At 35.5% G+C, this 20,674-nt stretch overlaps 3 protein-coding genes across 3 annotated transcripts; all 3 read left to right on the top strand.

Moving 5' to 3' along the window:
- The first annotated feature begins 5,181 nt into the window (after window positions 1-5,181).
- Window positions 5,182-11,508, top strand: gnao1b (guanine nucleotide binding protein (G protein), alpha activating activity polypeptide O, b). Its single transcript, XM_051114763.1, has 8 exons — window positions 5,182-5,534; window positions 5,646-5,688; window positions 6,646-6,787; window positions 8,014-8,174; window positions 8,287-8,415; window positions 9,055-9,184; window positions 10,330-10,483; window positions 10,560-11,508. The coding sequence occupies exons 1-8, from the start codon at window positions 5,417-5,419 to the stop codon at window positions 10,745-10,747; spliced, it is 1,065 nt and encodes a 354-aa protein (XP_050970720.1). The 5' UTR covers window positions 5,182-5,416; the 3' UTR covers window positions 10,748-11,508.
- Window positions 11,509-12,093: 585 nt separating this feature from the next.
- Window positions 12,094-13,096, top strand: mtbl (metallothionein-B-like). Its single transcript, XM_051114765.1, has 3 exons — window positions 12,094-12,219; window positions 12,331-12,396; window positions 12,488-13,096. The coding sequence occupies exons 1-3, from the start codon at window positions 12,195-12,197 to the stop codon at window positions 12,586-12,588; spliced, it is 192 nt and encodes a 63-aa protein (XP_050970722.1). The 5' UTR covers window positions 12,094-12,194; the 3' UTR covers window positions 12,589-13,096.
- Window positions 13,097-17,330: 4,234 nt separating this feature from the next.
- tmppe (transmembrane protein with metallophosphoesterase domain) lies at window positions 17,331-20,674 on the top strand. The gene is made up of 5 exons (XM_051115921.1): window positions 17,331-18,446; window positions 19,258-19,368; window positions 19,451-19,616; window positions 19,725-19,864; window positions 19,973-20,674. The coding sequence occupies exons 1-5, from the start codon at window positions 17,729-17,731 to the stop codon at window positions 20,161-20,163; spliced, it is 1,326 nt and encodes a 441-aa protein (XP_050971878.1). The 5' UTR covers window positions 17,331-17,728; the 3' UTR covers window positions 20,164-20,674.

Below are 20,674 nucleotides of genomic sequence, written 5' to 3'. Positions count from 1 at the left end.
TATTTCATGCATAACTCAAGATTTGTCCTCCACATTGTCCTGTCTGCGTTTTATCAGACATCGCATAGTCGTTACGTGCATGAGAGCAACAAACTGTAGATGCTAAAAACAGCATCACTTTAACTTCCAGAACTTGAGTGCGTCTTAAAACAGTGAGTTGCCCTCTGGTGTTGCCCTCCTGTGTTATTGTTAGAAGGCACTTAGTTTAGCAGGACCACTGCTACAGCACAGCTAATATGGATTGACTCTTAATCGGCACATTACATGAAATCACTCATACGTTAAAGACAACTGGAAATACAGAGCTTGACACCACTTTAAAAATTAAATTGTGAGGACCAAATTCCTGTTATGCATATTAAGGATATTACTGAACTATAGATTACTTTCATAATAATGTTTCTAAATAAACTGCTTTCTAGTCCAAAAGCATGCTTAATCTGATTATAAAACCGGTCCACTGAGTATAGGTCACCTATATTGATCTAATTTTTTTAAGAGACTGGAAAGGATAAATATGACATGAGGCAGTATTAAAGAACCCTAGCTAAATGTATTGCAGTTAGAAATTCAATCCTGAAATCAATATTCGGAAGTTCTATAAATAAACACCAACCCACGTAACAGTAGCATATTACTTCTTTTTCTGATAAGCTGCAACATTTGGAGAAATGATTGAGGATTTCCTGTTTTGTTTTGTTTTTTTTCTTCATTCTGACGTTCTTGATCTGAGAAAAAGGTGTGGGGAAATGAATTAGTCAAATAATCGGTTGGAAAAAAAAACAGGAAAAATGAAAAAGTCAACATCTGGATCTGATTGTGTTCTAATACGCTATGAGATGCTATTATTCTTAGAAATTAATTTTAGCTTAATGGTATCTATTGAGGGCGGTCAGATTAATGAAATGGATGAGGCCTTTCTCCATTAAAGCATTACGCAGACCTGCCATTAAAGTATTACATGGTTAAGAGATCACATTCATTTTAGTTATGGGGATTTAGAAGCTCCTAGTCGTTTTCTAGAGTGAAATCTAACATTTTCATTTATGAAAAACCTGGTGATTAAATATCAGAAAAAAATTGCACAACAGTTCCATTGTTACCTGTCTGGTGACATGCTTTGCTAACCGTTTCATTCACAGCTTTATTTAGCACGAAATGTAGAGATTTCCTCCATTTGAGTTCGTTTAAAATATAAATGTAACTCGCATATGATTATGTAATGATATTTCAACATACTTGTGACGTTATATGGAGGAGGGTCTCTGATTTTGTCTCCACCCTGGCAATAAAGATAAAAGCATGTTAAGCAGGCTATGTGGCTCGATATTGCTCTTATCTTAGTAAAGTAATCCATCAGAGTGACCTGTGTGTCTGTCACTGGTGTGTTCAGAAAGTTAGGGCTGGGCTTGGCATGAAATCAAAGCTGAAGTTATGTATTACATTTTCCCCTCCCCTTGGTCACATTTCAAAGAATCAGTTACCTAGAAGTCTATGCATTTATTTAATTGTATAACAAACATTCACAATATTCTTCTATGCCTATGCAAACAGAAAGCGGACAACAGAACACCAAGTGTGAAATGATGTATGCGTGTACATGCATTTATTTTAAATTCTTCGGTGATGACATCCTAAGATCTCCAGAGATTTACACTAGATATTAAAAACTCACTCAGTGATCTCCTTTTTTAAAGCATCTCACTCATATAAGTTGCTGAAGCATAAACTCTTAAAGCATTATTATATGTTGCTATCTAAAATCCAGCAGCAGAACATCTGGCTCATATGCCAGCGGTTAGGCATTAGAGAAATCCACAGGAATCTTTTAGAGCTGTAAGAATGAGAGGGTGTGGGGGAGAATATTTCTGTTATATGTTAGTATATCTGTGCTCCATCATTGCAAATGCTTTTTTAAAACCGCTGCTAATGTTAAAGATGTTCATGTAACTTGGCTGGCACTTGCGATATCAGAATCAGGAGTTTGATTTTTAAGGGACACGCATAATTAAATGTTTACCTTAAATGCACTTTAAGTTGTAAAGCATCTTTCAGTTGCATAAATATGAATGTAATCTTCAAAACTTGATTAGATGAAAAACAGTAAATAAAATGGAGACATTTTTTAATCTCTTATGCACACGTGAACACATGCACGAGCACAAGTATATTTGTAGCAATAGCCAAAAATACATTTTATGGGTCAAATTATTTATTTTACTTTTATGACAAAAATAATTTGGATATTAAGTAAAGATCACGTTCCATAAAGATATTTTGTAAATTTCCTCCCTTAAATATATTAAAACTTACTTTTTGATTAGTAATATGCATTGCTAAAAACTTTATTTGGACAACTTTAAAGGTGATTTTCTCCATATTTTGAATTTTTTTTTTTTTTTTTTTTTTTTTTTTTTTTTTTTTACACCCTTAGATTCCAGTTTTTCAAATAGTTGTATCTTGGCCAGATATTGTCCTATTCTAACAAAAAAATATTTATTCAGCTTTCAGATGATGTACAAATCTCAGTTTGAAAATATAGTACATGTGCAAAAGTTTTAGGCCACTAGTATTGCAGGTAGGTTTCTAGAAGAATCTTGGAGACGTTGTCACAGTTCTTCCACAGTTTGTTCTGTTTCTTTATATTGTCAGACTCCTTGTGCAAACAAAGATCTCACTGGATTATTACAGTTAATGGCAAAATGAATGTTTGGAAATGTAAACTGATGTAAATGTAAACTATTTCATACTGACACACTATACAAAAGATAGAACTAACTTTAACTTTAGACATTAAACCATTTTTACTGGTGAAAATACTAGTGGCCTAAGACTTTTGCACAGTACTGTATATAATTATATATTACATACTATTGCGACCTGCAATATTGCATTTGAATAGTTCTGTAAACAAGTTGTCAAAAAGTTTGTCAAAAAAATGTACATTTATGTTGCAGATGAACATTGCCCAGATTATTTGCATCTTTTCCACTAAATGAAAATACATTTAGTTTTACAGTATCACCAAGCAATGCACTATGGAAGCTTATTTACGCAACGGAATAAAAAAAAAAACTGTGAATGTGAATTTGAATTTATGTTTCAAAATTCAAACCTAATCAATTCAAACTTTGTCTAAAATTAAATTCACAGTAAAAGACTATTTCATTAACTAATTTAATGATAGTATACCAACCCATTGAGGTACTAATATTAGTTTTGCACCTTTGTAATACACTGATAACCACAAAAAATAGGTGGTGCTGGAAATGTCACATGATGAACCAAAACTCATCACAAGCTGCTTTTCCACAAGCTGAGGAAGGAAATATTTATATATAGAAGGTGTCATTCACACAAATAGTAACATTCAATAGCCATTCATTTAATAACATTAGATAAAACCCTAATATACATGTCTGATAAAAGAAGAACTAAGAAGAAACAGTTATTTCAATGAAATAACATCAAATGTTAAAAAAATAAATTTCATTCTAAATTATACAATGACTTGTTGTTTTTCACTTCCAAAAAATGTGATTTTAGTACTTCACTGTAAAATTACATTAATGTAATCACAGTTATGAAACGTATATGGTACAGAATCTTACTGTTCACCAGTTAACAGGTTTTTACTGTAGCTTTTTTACAGGCTTTTACTGTTACAATCACACTCCTTTGTTTTTACAGAATTGCGAGAGAATAAAAAAATAGTTTTCAGACTTGTGAGGGAAAAAATGTTGTATTTGAATTTCTATTTTTTTTTTTTCATGGTAGAAATAAACTCCCATATTGCGCAGACTAAACACTGGTCTGAAACGGAGTATGTGAGTGAAGAAAGCAAGAGAGATGTACTCTGTGCTCCTATCCAATCAAGAATCTAGAGTACTGGAACCTTTTCCAGTCTGTAAAAAATTAAAAGATTGTAAAAATATCATACTTTTTTTGGCTGTTAAATATTTGAATTTCAAAATGTTTTAAAATTTTGTACTGTATTAAAGGATAAGTTCACTTCCAATATGAAAATTTCCTGATAATTTACTCACCCCCATGTCGTCCAGATGTTCATGTCTGTCTTTCTTCAGTCAAGAAGAAATTAAGGTGTTTGAGGAAAACGTTCCAGGATTTTTGTGCTTATAGTGGACTTCAGTGGTGGCCAATGAGTTGAAGGTCAAAATTGCAGTTTCAAGGCAGCTTCACGATCCCAGTTGAGGAATAAGGGTCTTATCTAGCAAAACGATTGGTCATTTTGTAAGAAAAATACAAATTTATATAGTTTTTAACCACAAATGCAACCACGCACACGACGCAAGTGAAATTACCAATCTAGTGTTTACAAAGCGAATGTGCAAACAAAGTCAAACGCCCTTTACCAAAAAAAGTAATACAACGATGTCAGACGATTTTGAAGTTGGAGGAGAAAATGAGATGGAACTAACCACACAGAAAAACTAACCACACGTGACTTTTCCAGTGTGATTTTGAATGTAAGAAGACACGTGCGCAACTCAGAGCTAGTGCGAGACAAGCATTTGTGGTTAAAAAGTATATTCATCTTTATTTTTTTGAGAAAATGACCACTCATTTCGCTAGATAAGACCCTTTTGCCTCGGTTGGGATCATGTAGAGCCCTTTGAACCTGCACTGAAACTGCAATTTGGACCTTTTTGAACCATTGAAGCGCATTATATACAGACAAATCCCGGAATGTTTTCCTCCAAAAACTTAATTTCTTTGTGACCAAAGAAAGAAAATAAATTTTCAGGAAGTAAATTATCAGGAAATTTTCATTCTGGAAGTGAACTTTTTTAAACATGCATTATTGTGTTTAAAAAAAAAAAAAAAAAATCACATAAAATGGTTCTTTTTATTGAAATACAAAATATTATGAACATCCAAACATGGCACCCATATTACGATACTGAAACAGCCATCCTGTGGAGGAAGGCTTTTTACAATATTACAATATGCCTGCAGTAACACAACAAAACGTAAAATAAATACAAATCAGCAGAACGCGGGACATAACCAATACGTCTACAAACAAATCAAGCAACCTCAGAGCTTTAGCTATATTTCGGCTGCCACAAAACAGATGTTCCCGAGCTCTGCTCCTTGTGTGACGTCAGCGCGATGAGAGGGGTTTGCCCCTCGCGCATTAGGAGGGAACTACAGGATGAGACGAGCTCGTGCTGGCTGTCACTGCCGCCGCCCAATAGACACCCGCGATCCGGAGCGAGAGCAGGACGACCTCCTCCCAATCAAGAGGCCGGAGTGTGAGCCTGTACCTGACCTCAATTCGGCTTGGATGCTTTAGCAACGATCGGCAGACTGAGCAAGCGAGAGAGGAGAGAGTGTGGGGCAGAGACGGATATTTGGGATACAGCTCTCGCACGTCCCGACTCTCGGTCTTGCAATGGGATGCACGTTAAGTGCAGAGGAGCGCGCCGCTCTGGACCGGAGCAGAGCGATCGAAAAAAACCTGAAGGAAGACGGAATAAGCGCAGCCAAAGATGTCAAATTGCTGCTGCTGGGTAAGTCGTGAGATCTGACTAAACGCTTTGCAACGAGTGCATTGAATAAGGATGCTGCAGGTGTGTAAGTGTGTGTGTGTGACGGCACTGACACAGCCTGTGTCTCCGCAGGCGGAGGGGAGTCGGGAAAGAGCACCATCGTCAAACAAATGAAGTAAGTGCGGGATTTGTGCCTTTTTGCGTTCGGTTCAGCCATGTTTCTAAACGGTTAAAGGTTGGGAACTCTTTGAATCGCGCTGTTCAGTGTGTGGTAGTGCTGAAACACAAGCGGACCCCAAGAGACAGCGCTGAGTGAGTGAATCTATGTTAGTAGCATGTGTGCAGTGCAGCTCGGGCTCTCTCGGCTTGGGCTCCAAAGTTCCTTAATGTTTCACGTTTTTGTCATGTGCGTTTAATCTGGGTCCGGGTGTGTGTTGTGCCATGTTATGCATTAAGGCCTTGAGTTCATTTTGTCCTCTGACTGTGTGTGCTTGAAAGAGAGAGAGTTTGTGTGTGTGTGTGTGTGTGCGTGTGTGCGTGCGCGCGCGCGCGCGAGGCATTAGAATCTTTCTCTGTATTAATCTTAATGGGTGGCTTTTAGTGCCTGATCCCTGCAGTCTCGTTTAGCGTTATCCGCCCATTAAACGGATTTACCGGGACTATGCCACCTAGCCTTACATTTTCATAACTACTGATGCACATACACCTATTTTAAACTGGTATGGCCCTTTTGACCAATTGTGTTGTATTATTAAATATTATTTTGCCTATCAAACTCATTTTACTGCACTAGCAGTTTTTGTAATTCAAAGCACCCACAACAATATCTCAGATCCTAGAATATATTTTAAGGTTTTAAATACACTCTAACTAGTTACACTTTAACTTTTTATTACAGTTATACAGTTATTGCATAGTTACAGTTTAACTTGTGGTTTAAAATATTAAAATGACCAACAACTTGGGCTTTGCAACCTGTAGAAACACAAGACTGATTGTTGCATAATCTCTAGTCGTACTACTTTTGCCATCACATGTTCCAGTCATATGCATATACATATATGTCAGTTCTGTTGTTTGAATGGTGTGTGTGTTTCTATAATGGCTATTCTCTCTTGTGTGTATGCGTCAGGATTATCCATGAAGATGGGTTCTCTGGAGACGACGTAAAGCAGTTTAAACCTGTGGTCTATAGCAACACCATTCAAAGTCTTGCCACCATCTTGCGAGCAATGGAAACTCTTGGTATAGAGTACGCAGACAAAGACAGAACTGTATGTATATCACATGCACACACTCTTGTACGAGTACAAGTGGTGTGATTTTATCAAATATTCAGCCTAAATATTAAGTCTCTTGTGCTCACCAAGCCTGTATGTGTTTGATCCAAAATACAGCAAAAACAGTACAATTTTGAAATATTTTTACTAATTTAAATAACTGTTTTTTATCTGAATATATTTTTAAAATATAATTTATTTCTATAATTTCAAAGCTGAATTTTTAGCATCATTACTCCAATCGCATGATCCTTCAGAAATCATTGTAATATTCCGATTTGCTGCTCAAAAAACATTTATTATTTTTATTATTAGGTTGAAAACAGCTAAGTAGAATTTTTTCAGCTTTCTTTGATGAATAGAATGTTTAATCTGAAATAGGAATCTTTTGTGACATTATAAATGTCTTTATCATCACTTTTGATCAATTGAAAGTATAAATAAAAGTAATAATTATACTGACTCCAAGCTTTTGAATAGTATAGTGTATAATGTTAAGTGTTTTATTTCAGGTAACTGCTGATCTTTGGATCTTTGTATTCACCAAAGAATCCTGAAAAAAATTTACTCAACTTTTTAAATATTGATAATAATAATAAAAAAGTTTCTTGAACAGCAAATCAGCATATTAGAATTATTTCTGAAGGATCATGTGACACTGGCGACTGAAGTAACGATGAGAAAAATGTAGCTTTGATCACAGGAATAAATTACATTTTAAATTATATTCAAATAGAAAACAGTTATTTTAAATAGTAAAAATATTTCAAAATGTTACAGTTTTTGTTGTACTTTGGATCAAATAAATGCAGGCTTGGTGAGCAGAAGAGACTTGTTTAATAAACAATAAAAATCTAAAGTGTAAATGTATTATGTTTTATATATTGTATTTATTACTTTTGTTCAAACATCTTAATAATATAATTGGATTGATGCAACAATACAAGGAGGTGGCAGGGAACAGGACAGTTTTCCTACTGTTAATGTACTTGTACAAGCTTGTTTTAATTTGCAGTGTTCTTTAATGTTTGCATTAGATTTTCCTGGTGATTGAACTCACCTTGCATTGCCCAAACCACACTTCTCAGAGGATGCAGAGCTGCAGTGACACCTAGTGCATGAATTAAAAAATAGCATTGTGGTTGCCAATGTAATGCACATTTAGTGGGAGTCGTTCAACACTTGACAGGATGTTTCTACCATTTTGCATGTGTTTATAGGCAGATGCTAAGATGGTGTTTGATGTGGTCGGTCGTATGGAAGACACAGAGCCATTTTCAACAGAACTGCTGGGTGCCATGATACGTCTGTGGTCTGATAGTGGAACTCAAGCTTGCTTTAACCGCTCACGAGAGTATCAGCTCAACGACTCTGCCCAATAGTGAGTTTCACTGTTATACGCACATGAGATGATGCAACAAGCATGTTACTGTCAGCTGTAATGTTACACACCCTATACATCATAATACACTTTTAAAATTTTTGTGTTTCAGTTACCTAGACAGTTTGCAGCGCGTTGGATCTCCAGATTACCTCCCAACTGAACAGGATATTCTCCGAACCCGAGTCAAAACTACTGGCATCGTTGAGACACATTTTTCCTTCAAGAACCTTAACTTTAGGTATCTACTATAGTTATGTTTTTTTTTTATGTGATGTAAATGCATTATTTATTGGGAATTCAATAATGAGGATTTTTCTGTGCCTCCAAAAAGCATGTTATTATACCTTATCAAACGTAGATCAAACTATATATCTGGATAATATAAGTAAATATATAAAGCTGAATCTGAAACCGGTTCATCATTTAAATTATCAACATTGTCATATCACCCAGCCCTAAAACTGCTCAGTGTAAATTTTAAGACATATTAGTATGACTTTACGTGAAGCTGCTTTGAAACCGGTTATTGTAAAGGCACAATACAAATCTGATTTGACTCACATATAGTTTTTAAAAATTAATGCAATTTTAAAAAATTGTAATTTATAAAAATATTGAGAATATGTAGCTGAATTGAAAGGTAGTCAGATGTTAAATAACATCAAAAAAGATCTGTATAATTGTTCGCAAAAGTCTATTTATAAGGACATGACATAACAAATTCTTTAAACTCACTTTATCAGTGTGTTGGACGGTGCAAATCTGATATCTATGGTCGACCTATTTTGTCTCTTAACATGCATTGTGTGTCTTGTGTGCACACATGCGTGTACATGGCTTCTCATGTATCCTAAAAGTGTGTGATGTTTGTCCCCAGGCTGTTTGATGTGGGAGGACAGAGATCAGAGAGGAAAAAATGGATTCACTGCTTTGAGGATGTGACAGCCATTATCTTCTGTGTGGCACTGAGTGGATATGACCAAATGCTCCATGAAGACGAGACCACGGTAAACTACTACACACAGACTTACACCTAATCATTTAGACGGCTTGTATACTTGCATTATGACATTTAATGGTAAATTAGTTAAAAAAAAGCACTCTTTTCTGTCTTTGCATTTGTCACTTGTTCTCTAAAATAATTCATTTGATCTGAATCACTAAACTAAACTATTGTTTTGACCAACTATATGTAAATGTAATATATACATTTTTAAATATATATATATACACTAACCAGTCAAAAGGGTTTTTTTTGCAATTTTTAATGTTTTTTAAAGAAGTCTCCTCTGCTCACCAAGTCTGCATTTATTTGATCCAAAATACACCAAAAGCAGTAACATGGTGAAATATTTTTACTCTTTAAAAAGACTGCTTTCTATTTGAATATATTTTTCAAATATAATTTATTCCTGTGATCAAAGCTAAATTTTCAGCATCATTACTCCAGTCTTCAGTGTCACGTGATCCTTTCGAAATCATTCTAATATGCTGATTTGCTGTTTAAGAAACATTTATTATTATTATTACTATTATTATCAATATTTAAAACAGTTGAATATTTAAATATTTAAAAACTGTTTTTTAGGAAAGAAATGATTTTGATTAATACTTTTATTCAGCAAAGATGCTTTAAATTGATCAAAAGTGATGATAAAGACATTTCTACTGTTACAAAAGAACTTTCTATTCATCAAAGAAACCTGTTTTCAACATAAGAATAATAATAAATGCTTTTGAACAGCAAATCAGAATATTAGAATGATTTCTGAAGGATCATATGAGTGGAGTAATGATGCTAAAAATTCAGCTTTGAAATCACAGGAATTAATTACATTTTAAAATATATTCACATAGAAACAGATATTTTAAATAGTAAAAATATTTCACAATTTTACATTCTTTTTGCTGTACTTTGAATCAAATAAATGCAGGCTTGGTGAGCAGAAGAGACTGAAAATGTAAAAATCTAAAAATCTGTTGAAAAACTTGACTGGTGGTGTATAAAATTTTACACACACTTATATTTATTTAAAAATGGTACATATATGTATATTCTAAATGAATATAATATATATTTAAAAAGCTTAGAGTTTAAACGCTCATGTAATTATGCAAATTTAAATCAGTATTTTCTCTCTCTTCTCTGCAGAACCGTATGCATGAGTCTCTGATGCTCTTTGACTCTATATGTAACAATAAGTTCTTTGTCGACACCTCCATCATCCTTTTCCTTAATAAGAAGGACCTCTTTGGAGAAAAGATTGTGAAATCTCCACTGTCTATCTGCTTCCCAGAATACACAGGTACAACAACCATTCACAAATGCATTTAAGAATTCACTTGAAAACTCAGTTCATAATATCCTCATCTTTCCCGCAGGCCCGAATACATTCGAAGCGGCAGCTGCGTATATACAGGGTCAGTTTGAAAGTAAGAATCGCTCTCCTAATAAAGAGATCTACTGTCATCTAACCTGCGCTACAGACACGGGAAACATCCAAGTGGTCTTTGATGCTGTCACTGACATCATCATCGCCAATAACCTGCGTGGTTGTGGCCTCTACTGAGCTTCGCGACTCTTCCTGTCGCCCTTCGAAATGGTAGCAAGTGACTGAACTGACACCCCTGTGACTTTTGGCCAAGGCACTCCCCTGTTTTATTTTTGTCTTTCGTTCAGAATGTTTATCCCTTATTTTCCTTCGTAGTTTGTAGGTACGTTGCAGGAGTAAATAACATATGGGTGTGCATGTATAGAGTAAAAACGAGTGTTTGGCCGGGCATAGATGCTTTAAGCATGAGTGCATGTGTGTGAGTGGAAGTCACGACGAGTGAGAGTGTTTGTCAGGTGATAAGAGACTTCCAAGTGCTGACGTGATCTGAAACTAAAATGTTTTTAAAAACCCGGAAGGATCAGTGACTTACACAGGCTAAAAAAGACATTTACTGAATCATTTAGAAGAGCTGAATGTCATTTCAGAAGCTGAATGTTGTCCAGGGGCAGCTCTTTAAGCCAAAGTTGTTTGAGACCTGGCATCGCCCCTTTTTGGGTCTCTGCTTACTGGCTTCAGGCTGTGACATAAAATGCCTTTCAGCGAATGAAGCCTCTTACAAAGTGTGATGTTGACAACATTCTCACTCAACATGAGCACAAATAGTTCCAGTTGTTCATTTCTGTGTAAATTATTCTGTAGTTTATTTATTTATATAACTATAAGCGCATGTATTTACATATTTTGTATCGCCCCACACTTCGTGCACCCTATCAGTGTCGGGGTATAATGAGTACAAACGAACTAGCTTACAGACTTTAGATGGAGAGCAGCGTACATATTAAAACAGTAATTCAGCTTCATATATAACTGAATTATTGAAAGAATGAGCTATTGCTTCTTTTTATCTCACTCTCTTCAACTGATGGCATAATGACGTGTGAGAGTGTGTACAGATGCGTGTGTGTGTGTGTGATGCATGCACACACTTTATTCAACCATGACCTGTTACTTAACCCAGATTTCTTTTCCTCTTTTTCTCTGCTGTGGATGGATTTGTTTTTTTTTTTTTTTTTTTTTTTTTCTTTTTCTTTTTTTGTTCAGTGCACTGAATGTCCTCTTTTCATCCCTTGGGGTAATACTGCACTGTACTGCTGGGTTTAGTCTTCTGACCGACCAATGAAATGTTTACATTAAAAAAGAAAACACTTTAGCACCAACTACTGGCTGTGTACTGATTTGTCCCTCATTTGTCTACTTGGAATTCGTATATAATTGCAGTAGTTACTTAAATACACAAATTAAGATAAGTGTTTAAAACAAGAATAATATTATGCCTGCCTTTTATGTTTGTCCATGCCCAAATAATAGTGAATAAGATCACAAGACAAGTTCATCCACACACTTCATATGACATCCCCACGTGATTGTGACGCACGAACAAGCGATTCCATTTATTTCTGTCACAGTCAGATTTTTCCACAAAGCATCATATACGTTTGTTGGAATCGGCTCGGGTGCCAAGATGGATCCGTGTGGCTGCTCTAAATGTAAGTATATAAACCTAATCTATGTAATATAGGCAATTAAGGTAAGCATGAAAATATGGCGAGTCGGATACGCATTTTCGGGGAATTTAAGGCAATCTGTCTGTGTTGTAGCTGGATCTTGTGACTGCGGGCAAAACTGCAAATGCACCGACTGCAAGTGCGCACCTAGCAAGAAAAGTGAGTGGAATAGCTAGCATGTTGGATTATTAAATACCCCTTATCCAGAATTCTGCAAAATGTAATCATTTCGCCTTTTTTGACCTGGTAGGTTGCGGCAGTTGTCCATCTGAAGGCAGTAAGGACAAGAAGGGCTGCGAGAGCGCCTGCAAGGACAAGGAGAAGTCGTGCGAGACACGCTGCTGCAAATAAGTCTAGTATAACACTGTGATTTATTAATAATAATGAAAAAACCCACAACAATTCTATAATGTACTTTCGCATTTGTTGTGCGTATTAATGAAATGAAAGGATTCATTTTGATTTCTAATGTTATTCTTCATCCATACAGGATAAATATAGTATAAAAACTTAATAGCTCACGTACATTAAATATACCACAAGGTACAAACTAATAATAGTCTGCCTAAATTGAAAGAAAAGAGCAGCTTGTTGCCGAAACCAAACACAAAAAAAAACAAACAAAAAATGTGTATAATTCTGACAATGTTACAGTACTAAAAGGAATGAGGTTTGACCTGTCTTTTAAAATGTATACAAGGTGTCTGCTTTCTGTTTTGGTTAGACCAGGGGCTTTCAAACTTACTGATGCTAAGAACATTCAAGGGACTTCATTCTTGGAATATAAATGGCTGTTTAACATGTATAAATTTGACACTGTATGTATTAAGTGTGACATTAAAAAGACAACCTGATTCAACTTTGGGTATGTATAAAGTTATTAGCTTCTTCTTCGTTAATTCAATTCAGTTAGACTTTGTTGGAATTCTTTACAAAATTTGTCTTGCATCTAACAGCGTGTACTATCACATCACTTCTCATCAGTACACTTTCACACCAATTACTGAACAATAAACACACCTTAATACAAAAAAAAAAAAAAAACAGTGTTGTGCAACTTAATATTATTATTATGTTAAAATATGTTTTGTTATATCCTCCTGACTACCAGAAAAAAAAGGTTTGTGAATTTAGTCTTTTTTCATGTCATTACATTGTTTAGAGCCGGAGTCACCAGATCCGGTCATGGAGGGCCGGTGTCAACACACCTGAACCAGCTAATCAAGGTCTTACTAGGTATACTTGAAACTTGCAGGCAGGTGTGTTGAGGAAAGTTGGAGGTAACCTCTGCAGGACACGGGCCCTCCAGGAACAAGTTTGGTGACCCCTGGTTTAGAGCATAAGGAAAAAACAGGCCTCTGTAGAGGACACCACTTTAAAAAGTCCTTTTTTAAAAATAAAAAATAAATAAAAAGACATGAATAGACATGAAAGGCAAAACAGTGGGATTTTTTAATCACCAATCAATTTTTATTTTTATACCAAACTTTATATGAAGATGATTCTCAACTGTTATGAAAGATATAACCAGTGTTGGGGAGTAACTAGTTACATGTAACGGAATTACGGAATTTAATTACAAAATAAATGTAATTGTAATTAGTTACAGTTACTGAGAAAAAAATGTGTAATTAAATTACAGTTACTTTTGAAAAATGCCAGTGATTACAAAGGGGATTACATCTGAATTTTTTCACACACACCCACCCCCACTTACAGATTCAGCTGACTTCTTTCATAAATTGCATTGACTGCTCTAAAATGAGACACCAATATTTCAGGAGTTTAGGACACAAAATGAGACACATGCTTATTTGATAACTGTTTTATTTCCTATTTGGGTTTATGCATAAACTTTATTTTTTAAGATTTTTTTTCCAAGGCATTGTTAGATGCTAGTGTTTTCTGTCATAACTATGCAAACATTTAATTTTAAACCCAGTATCATAGCAATTAAACTATTTTGTGTTATGATTTCAAATCTGTATTTACCCTCACAATGATCTCAAAGTAAATAAGAGCTGTTAAGTCTGAATTTGGGGTGTTGGTGCCAATAGCCTCGTGGTTAGTGTGCTGACATATAGCGCAACTGTGCTCACGGTGACCTGTGTTCAATTCCCATCTTGAGGCCCTTTGCCGATCCCGCTCCCCTCTTTCCTGTCATCTCTCTACTGTCCTATCACAATAAAAGGCATAAAAAGCCCCAAAAAATAACTAAAAAAAAAAAGTCTAAATTTGTGGTGGCTGTGCTTTAAATTAAATGATTACACAGCTCCGTGGAATGCTTGATTCTGATTGGTCAGTCATGACATTCCAAGGTGTGTTATTCCCCGATAACAACTGGAAAAAACTAATAACTCAGACTCATTCGGGGCAACTTAAGTCAGCGCTATATGCTTCATAGTTTTTCTTGGCGGAAACTTTGTGTTTAGTTAGCTAATGAAATATTAAAGCTTAATTCAGTATTATGTAGACAATTTCCTAATTTTGTCATCCTGGTATCATGGACTCGCTCTTTTGTTTCATACAAACGCAGCTGCTGCCTTTTTTTTTTTTTTTTGTACACTGTAATGGATTATAAGATAAGTAACTAACTAGTACTACTATTTAATTATTTATGTGGTGAAATGTTGTGTAAGAAAAGTGGTATGACTGCACTGTATCCTATGCTAGCAACTGATTTCTTCATAGAAACTTCAGATATTTCAACTCAGATCAGTGTTTTGTGTCTAATTATTTTGACACGAAACATCTAAATAATCTATCAAGCAGCTGTGTAATAAGTGGAATAATGAACATCCAGCCAGTTGTTATCGCAAAATAAAGATGTATGTTATCCCTTACTATTTAATCATCTTAATTCAAGTGATAAAGGATTTTGAAAACCTGACAGTAATCAGTGTCGAGTGCTACTGTAAGGTTAACTCTGCCTGGTTTAAATGTTTCAAAATGATTAACAGTTGAAAATATTAGAAACAGAGAAAAGTAATCAAAAAGTAATTAAAAGTAATAAGTTACATTAATAAAGTAATTGAAAAGTTACACTACTTATTACATTTTAAATCAAGTAACTTGTAATCTGTAACCAATTACACTTCCAAAGTAACCTTCCCAACACTGGATATAACAGAATGATTTGATATACCATTTTTCTTTACACAAAATGTGTGTTAAATGACCAAAATGGGTTTTCCCATGATATACAATGCATTGTATCATAATTTGCACTACCAGTCATAAGTTTTTGAACAGTAAGATTTTTAATGTTTTTGTAGAAGTCTCTTCTGCTCACCAAGCCTGCATTTATTTGATCCAAAATACAGCAAAAACAGTAATATTGTGAAATAGTTTTAACTGCTTTCTATTTTAATATATTTATGTAATAAGCAATAATAAAATGTAATTTATTTCTGTGATCAAAGCTGATTTTTCAGCATCATTACTCTGGTCTTCAGTGTCACATGATCCTTCAGAAATCATTTTAATATGCTGATTTGCTGTTCAAATAAATGTAATATTATTGATATTATTATGATCAATATTTAAAACAGTTAAGTACATTTTTTCAGGATTCTGAAAAGGAAAGATCCAAAGATCAGCATTTATCTAAAATCAAAAGCTTTTGTAACATACACTATACCACTATGCTTTAAATTGATCAAAAGTGATGATAAAGACATGTATAATGTTACAAAAGATTTCTATTTCAGATAAATGTTGTTCTTCTAAACTATCTATAAATCTGAAAAAATATACTCAGCTGTTTTAAACATAATAATAATAAATGCTTTTTTGAGCAGTAAATCAGAATATTACAATGATTTCTGAAGGATCATGTGACTGGAGTAATGATGCTAAAAATTCAGCTTTGAAATCACAGGAATAAATTACTTGTTTAAATATATTCAAATAGAAAACAGTTAGTAACAATATTTCAAAATGTTACTGTTTTGTTGTGCTTTGCACCAAATAAATGCAGGCTTGGTCAGCAGAAGAGACTTCTTTAACCCTTTAACTCTCACTGTCCACCCTGTGGGACGCCTAAGTTTACTTCACCATATTACAAATAAATCCTAATCTAATCATGACAAACTATACATCGTTGGAAAGGTCTAAGACTCCTAAATATATATTATACCATATTTTTGTGTTACAAATTATGTAGGAAAAGTAATAGATTAATATATGTCAAGAGTGCAACTTAAAAAATCTACATCATAACATGAGTTCTGACCTTTGTCACAAAAGACTTTCTTCGTTGCCTTTTTCCCTTTCACACTTTAGAAATCATAAGAAATTATATATCAGTTCAAAACTTAACATTCATCCTTTGAAAGGCATTTTAAAATCAGACATTGCATTACCACAGAAAAAGTACATCAAAATCATATTACAAAATGTCTTCATTCATGAATTATAATAATTTAGGTCTGGATAGTGCATTTTTATGTCTGTGTTCAAAAACGGGAGTGACAATTAAAGGGTTAAAAAAACAAAACAAAACGAAAATTAAAAATCTTACTGTCCAAACACTATTGGCTGGCAGTGCATCATTTAAAAAGAAGTGTAATAATGGGAGTAATAACTTAAAAATAAGATTTTCATAATAATATCTAATATTTCATAGGAATATTGATGTATAGTTTCTATCCTGTTTAAAAACATAAAGTCATATTTTGATTTGAAACCCCATAATATTTTCCTGAGACATCCAGACTTAAAACTGTGACATGTAATCGCTAAAAAAAAGTTATGTCCTCTTCAGAACTCCATAGCTGATAGTCAGGAGGATATCACATTATGAAACTCATCTGACCTAAAGAAATAAATAGCTTCAACATTTCAGACGAACAGAAACGGAGCATTAGTTAGTTATGAAAGTAGCAAACACCTCATTCGGTGATAACGCTTTAAGTAAGATGCTGAACAATGATTAGAAAAGCACAAACTACGGAAGGAAATGGTATTTTAAAGTAAAACATTGCAAACTAATAGACCTACATTACTCAAAATATTTGTGTTAATAATATTGAGATCCTTTCCAATCAGATTTAAGGGTGTCACATTAGCCACGCCTCTGTAGTGTGACGAGCCAATGATGTTACCGCACACACTTGTCACGCAGAATTGCCAGAAGAGACGCTGTCAAATGACTGAAGTGTTTATATTACATTTCTTTACATTACGATCTTCAATTACACAGCCTGAGTGTGTAGTAATGTCTGTATGACCTTGTAGTCGGAAACCGCGAACCAGAACAGTATTCTTCATGTTATCATAGCAACCATCGCACGTCTTTGTCTGCGGAAGTAGATTGGTGTTGTTCTCCTATGTCCCAGTTAAGAGAATGACTCAAACGTTTTTACCACAATGGACCATCAGTTAACAGGTACGAAGAAGTTTTTAGCGATCTTATAAGTTATACAGCGCTATCATAAGAATGAATAGGGTATAGCTGCAGTAGACTGTGTAGGGGTCAGTGACCGAGCACATGCCGGTCAGTATGTTTGGATTCGGGCGCCTCTCCGCCGAGGGCAAAGTAGGAATCGCATCGGGAGTTGTTTTTTTCTCTATGCTTATATCCAGAACACTAATCTCAGAGCGGGTTGACAAAAACACTCGTGCTGCGTTGTTTCGCGTCCAGTTTCTCCTTTTCATCAACTCCCTGCTGCTCCTCGGCTCTCTCTACATATGGAAACGCGTGGTGAGGCGGCTGTGCGGAACCAGGGGTGCACTTTCTGTCCCGCAGAGATGCTGGCGTCTTCTTGTCCTGCTGTTTCTTACTCTGGTGCACGGGAGCTACCTATGCATGTTTTTCCTCGTGGACACTGAGCCACACTGGTTATCGTTGCTGAGTTTCTCCTGTCTGGGCATTTTTGTCATCCTACTGTTCTTTCTGTTTGTTTTTGGCTGCCTTAACCGCCTGCGCAGGCTTCTCTCCCGCAGCCGAGGAGGAGAGGATGCGGTTGCGAACGGATCAGTCAGCCATATAGTGTTGGCAATGATATTAACAGCAATACTGGCAGCTTATGGGTTGGTAAATGCAGCCCAGCCTCCAAGAGTAATTGAGGTGGAGATCCCAATAGAGAAGCTCCCGGAGTCTATGAATGGGCTCAGGTTGGTGCTTCTCTCCGACATACATCTTGGACCTACAGTAGGCCGCTCCAAACTGCAGCGCATTGTGACTATGGTGAATGAGCTGGACCCAGGTAATTACAAATATGTAATTATATGGTATCAGTGTAATCTTTAAAATGTTAAATGGATAGTCCAAGAAAAATTGAAAATTCAGTCGTTTACTTACCCTCATGTCATTCCAAACCTTCTGTTAAACCTGAAGATACAGCTGAGGTCAAAAGTTTACCTTGCAAAATCTGCAAAATGTTAATTATTATACCAAAGTAAGAGGGATCATACAAAATGCATGTTATTTTTTATTTAGTACTGACCTGAATAAGATATTTCACATACAAGATGTTTACATATAGTCTACAAGAGAAAATAATAGTTGAATTTATAAAAATGATCCTGTTCAAAAGAGTTACACACACTTGATTCTTAATACTGTGTTGTAAGCTGAATGATCCACAACTTTGTGTGTGTTTTTTTTTTTTTTGGTGATAGTTGTTTGTCCTAAACAGTTAAACTTCCCGTTGTCCTTCAGAAAAATCCTTCAGGTCCCACACTTTTTTTGGGTTTTCAGTATTTTTGTGTATTTGAACCCTTTTTTAACAATTTTGAGATCCATATTTTTCACACTGAGGACAACTGAGGGACTCATATGCAACTACAGAACACTCACTGATGTTTCAGAAGGAAACACAATGCATTAAAAGCTGGGGGGGGGGGGTGAAAACTTTTGGAATTTGAAGATTAGGCTAAATTTATCTTATTTTGTACTCTTTATTTATTTGTGGTCCCTGAAGGATTTTTCTGAAGAACAGCGGGCAGTTTAATTGTTCAGGACAAACAAGGGACTCTTGAACATTGAATTTTCACACTTTGTGTTTGTTGCTGTAGATGTGGTGGTGATTGTCGGTGATCTGACTGACTCTCAAGTGACACGATTGAGGAGCGCTGCAGAACCACTGGGACAGATGAAGGCTCGACTGGGCTCCTATTTTGCTACGGGTCTGTCTTAGTAGCTGTCTGACATAAGGGTGTAAATAAACATTTGTGCACATCTTCATGTTCATTTTCGTGTGACTTTCAGGCAATCATGACTACTACACTGCCGACATTGAAGGCTGGTTTGAGCTCCTGCGCTCGATGGGGATTCAGGCTCTTCATAACAGCCATGCAAAAGTTTTCCGTCCTGAACAAACTCAAGACTGGATTTGCCTTGCTGGCATTGATGACCTTGAGGCACGCATGCTACGGTCAGTCCACACTAATGTCATTGTCACGCTCATTTGAATACATACAAATCTCATTCATATTGTGTGCCTTGTACTGGGCTTATATTTATGGTGTTGATTTGGTTTAAGATATCCTGGCCATGGCATGGATGTTGAGAAAGCTGTTAGCGGCTGCAGTGCAGAGAGCCCTATTATTCTTCTTGCACATCAGCCTCACGCTGCCAAGCAGGCCCTCCAGCAACGGCCAGACATCAATCTGGTGCTCTCAGGTATGTAAATGATTGTGCTTTTTGGTGTTTTGTATAGTAAATTTAGGAGTATGCTGCTGCAACTTAACTTTCGTCCTCTACTCAAAATGCAATTTTGCATTTGTGTAGGTCACACACACGCTGGTCAGCTCTTCCCCCTCACCATCCTGGCATTCCTGATGAATCCATTTTTCTGTGGACTCTACCGCGTTTCTGAACACACTATGGTTTACGTGACCCCTGGAACGGGTTATTATGGCATTCCGATGAGGATTGCAAGCCGTTCAGAAATTACAAACATTATATTGAAACGTGCTTGAGAGCGTCACACTGTGCAGTGCAGGAATCAAACACAATCTAATCCATACATGTTCATTACCTCATCAACCTGCATGCTATCACACAAACAGTTATACATGTATTACATAGTAATGAATGCATAATTATGCATTATACCAGTCAGATATACTACAGCTTGCACTATAATTTACTTGAATCCTGCAACAAGTCTGTTTTACTGTACAGAGAATGGTTTAGCCAGGTTTTAGTTGTCATCTATTTTTTTTTGAGTGTGGTATTGTAATTTGCCAAAACTTGCTAAAAATTCAAGCACTTTAATATTCTAATATTCGCATTCCAAAAGTGCCAGGTTTTTTTAATTACTTTGTATGTATTTGTACTGTTTTACTCAGGCCCCCTTTCATCTATTTTAATTAGAGTTCATGACACAATCAAAATTCAGTGCACTGTTTCGACTGTCAATCAGGGATTTCATTAATCATTAATCTGTTGTGATAACAGTTTTGATTAAAGGTTATTACTACGCCAAAG

This window comes from Labeo rohita, chromosome 7 (assembly GCF_022985175.1).
Source record: "Labeo rohita strain BAU-BD-2019 chromosome 7, IGBB_LRoh.1.0, whole genome shotgun sequence".
NCBI lineage: Eukaryota > Metazoa > Chordata > Actinopteri > Cypriniformes > Cyprinidae > Labeo > Labeo rohita.
This window is presented reverse-complemented; position numbering and strand designations above follow the sequence as displayed.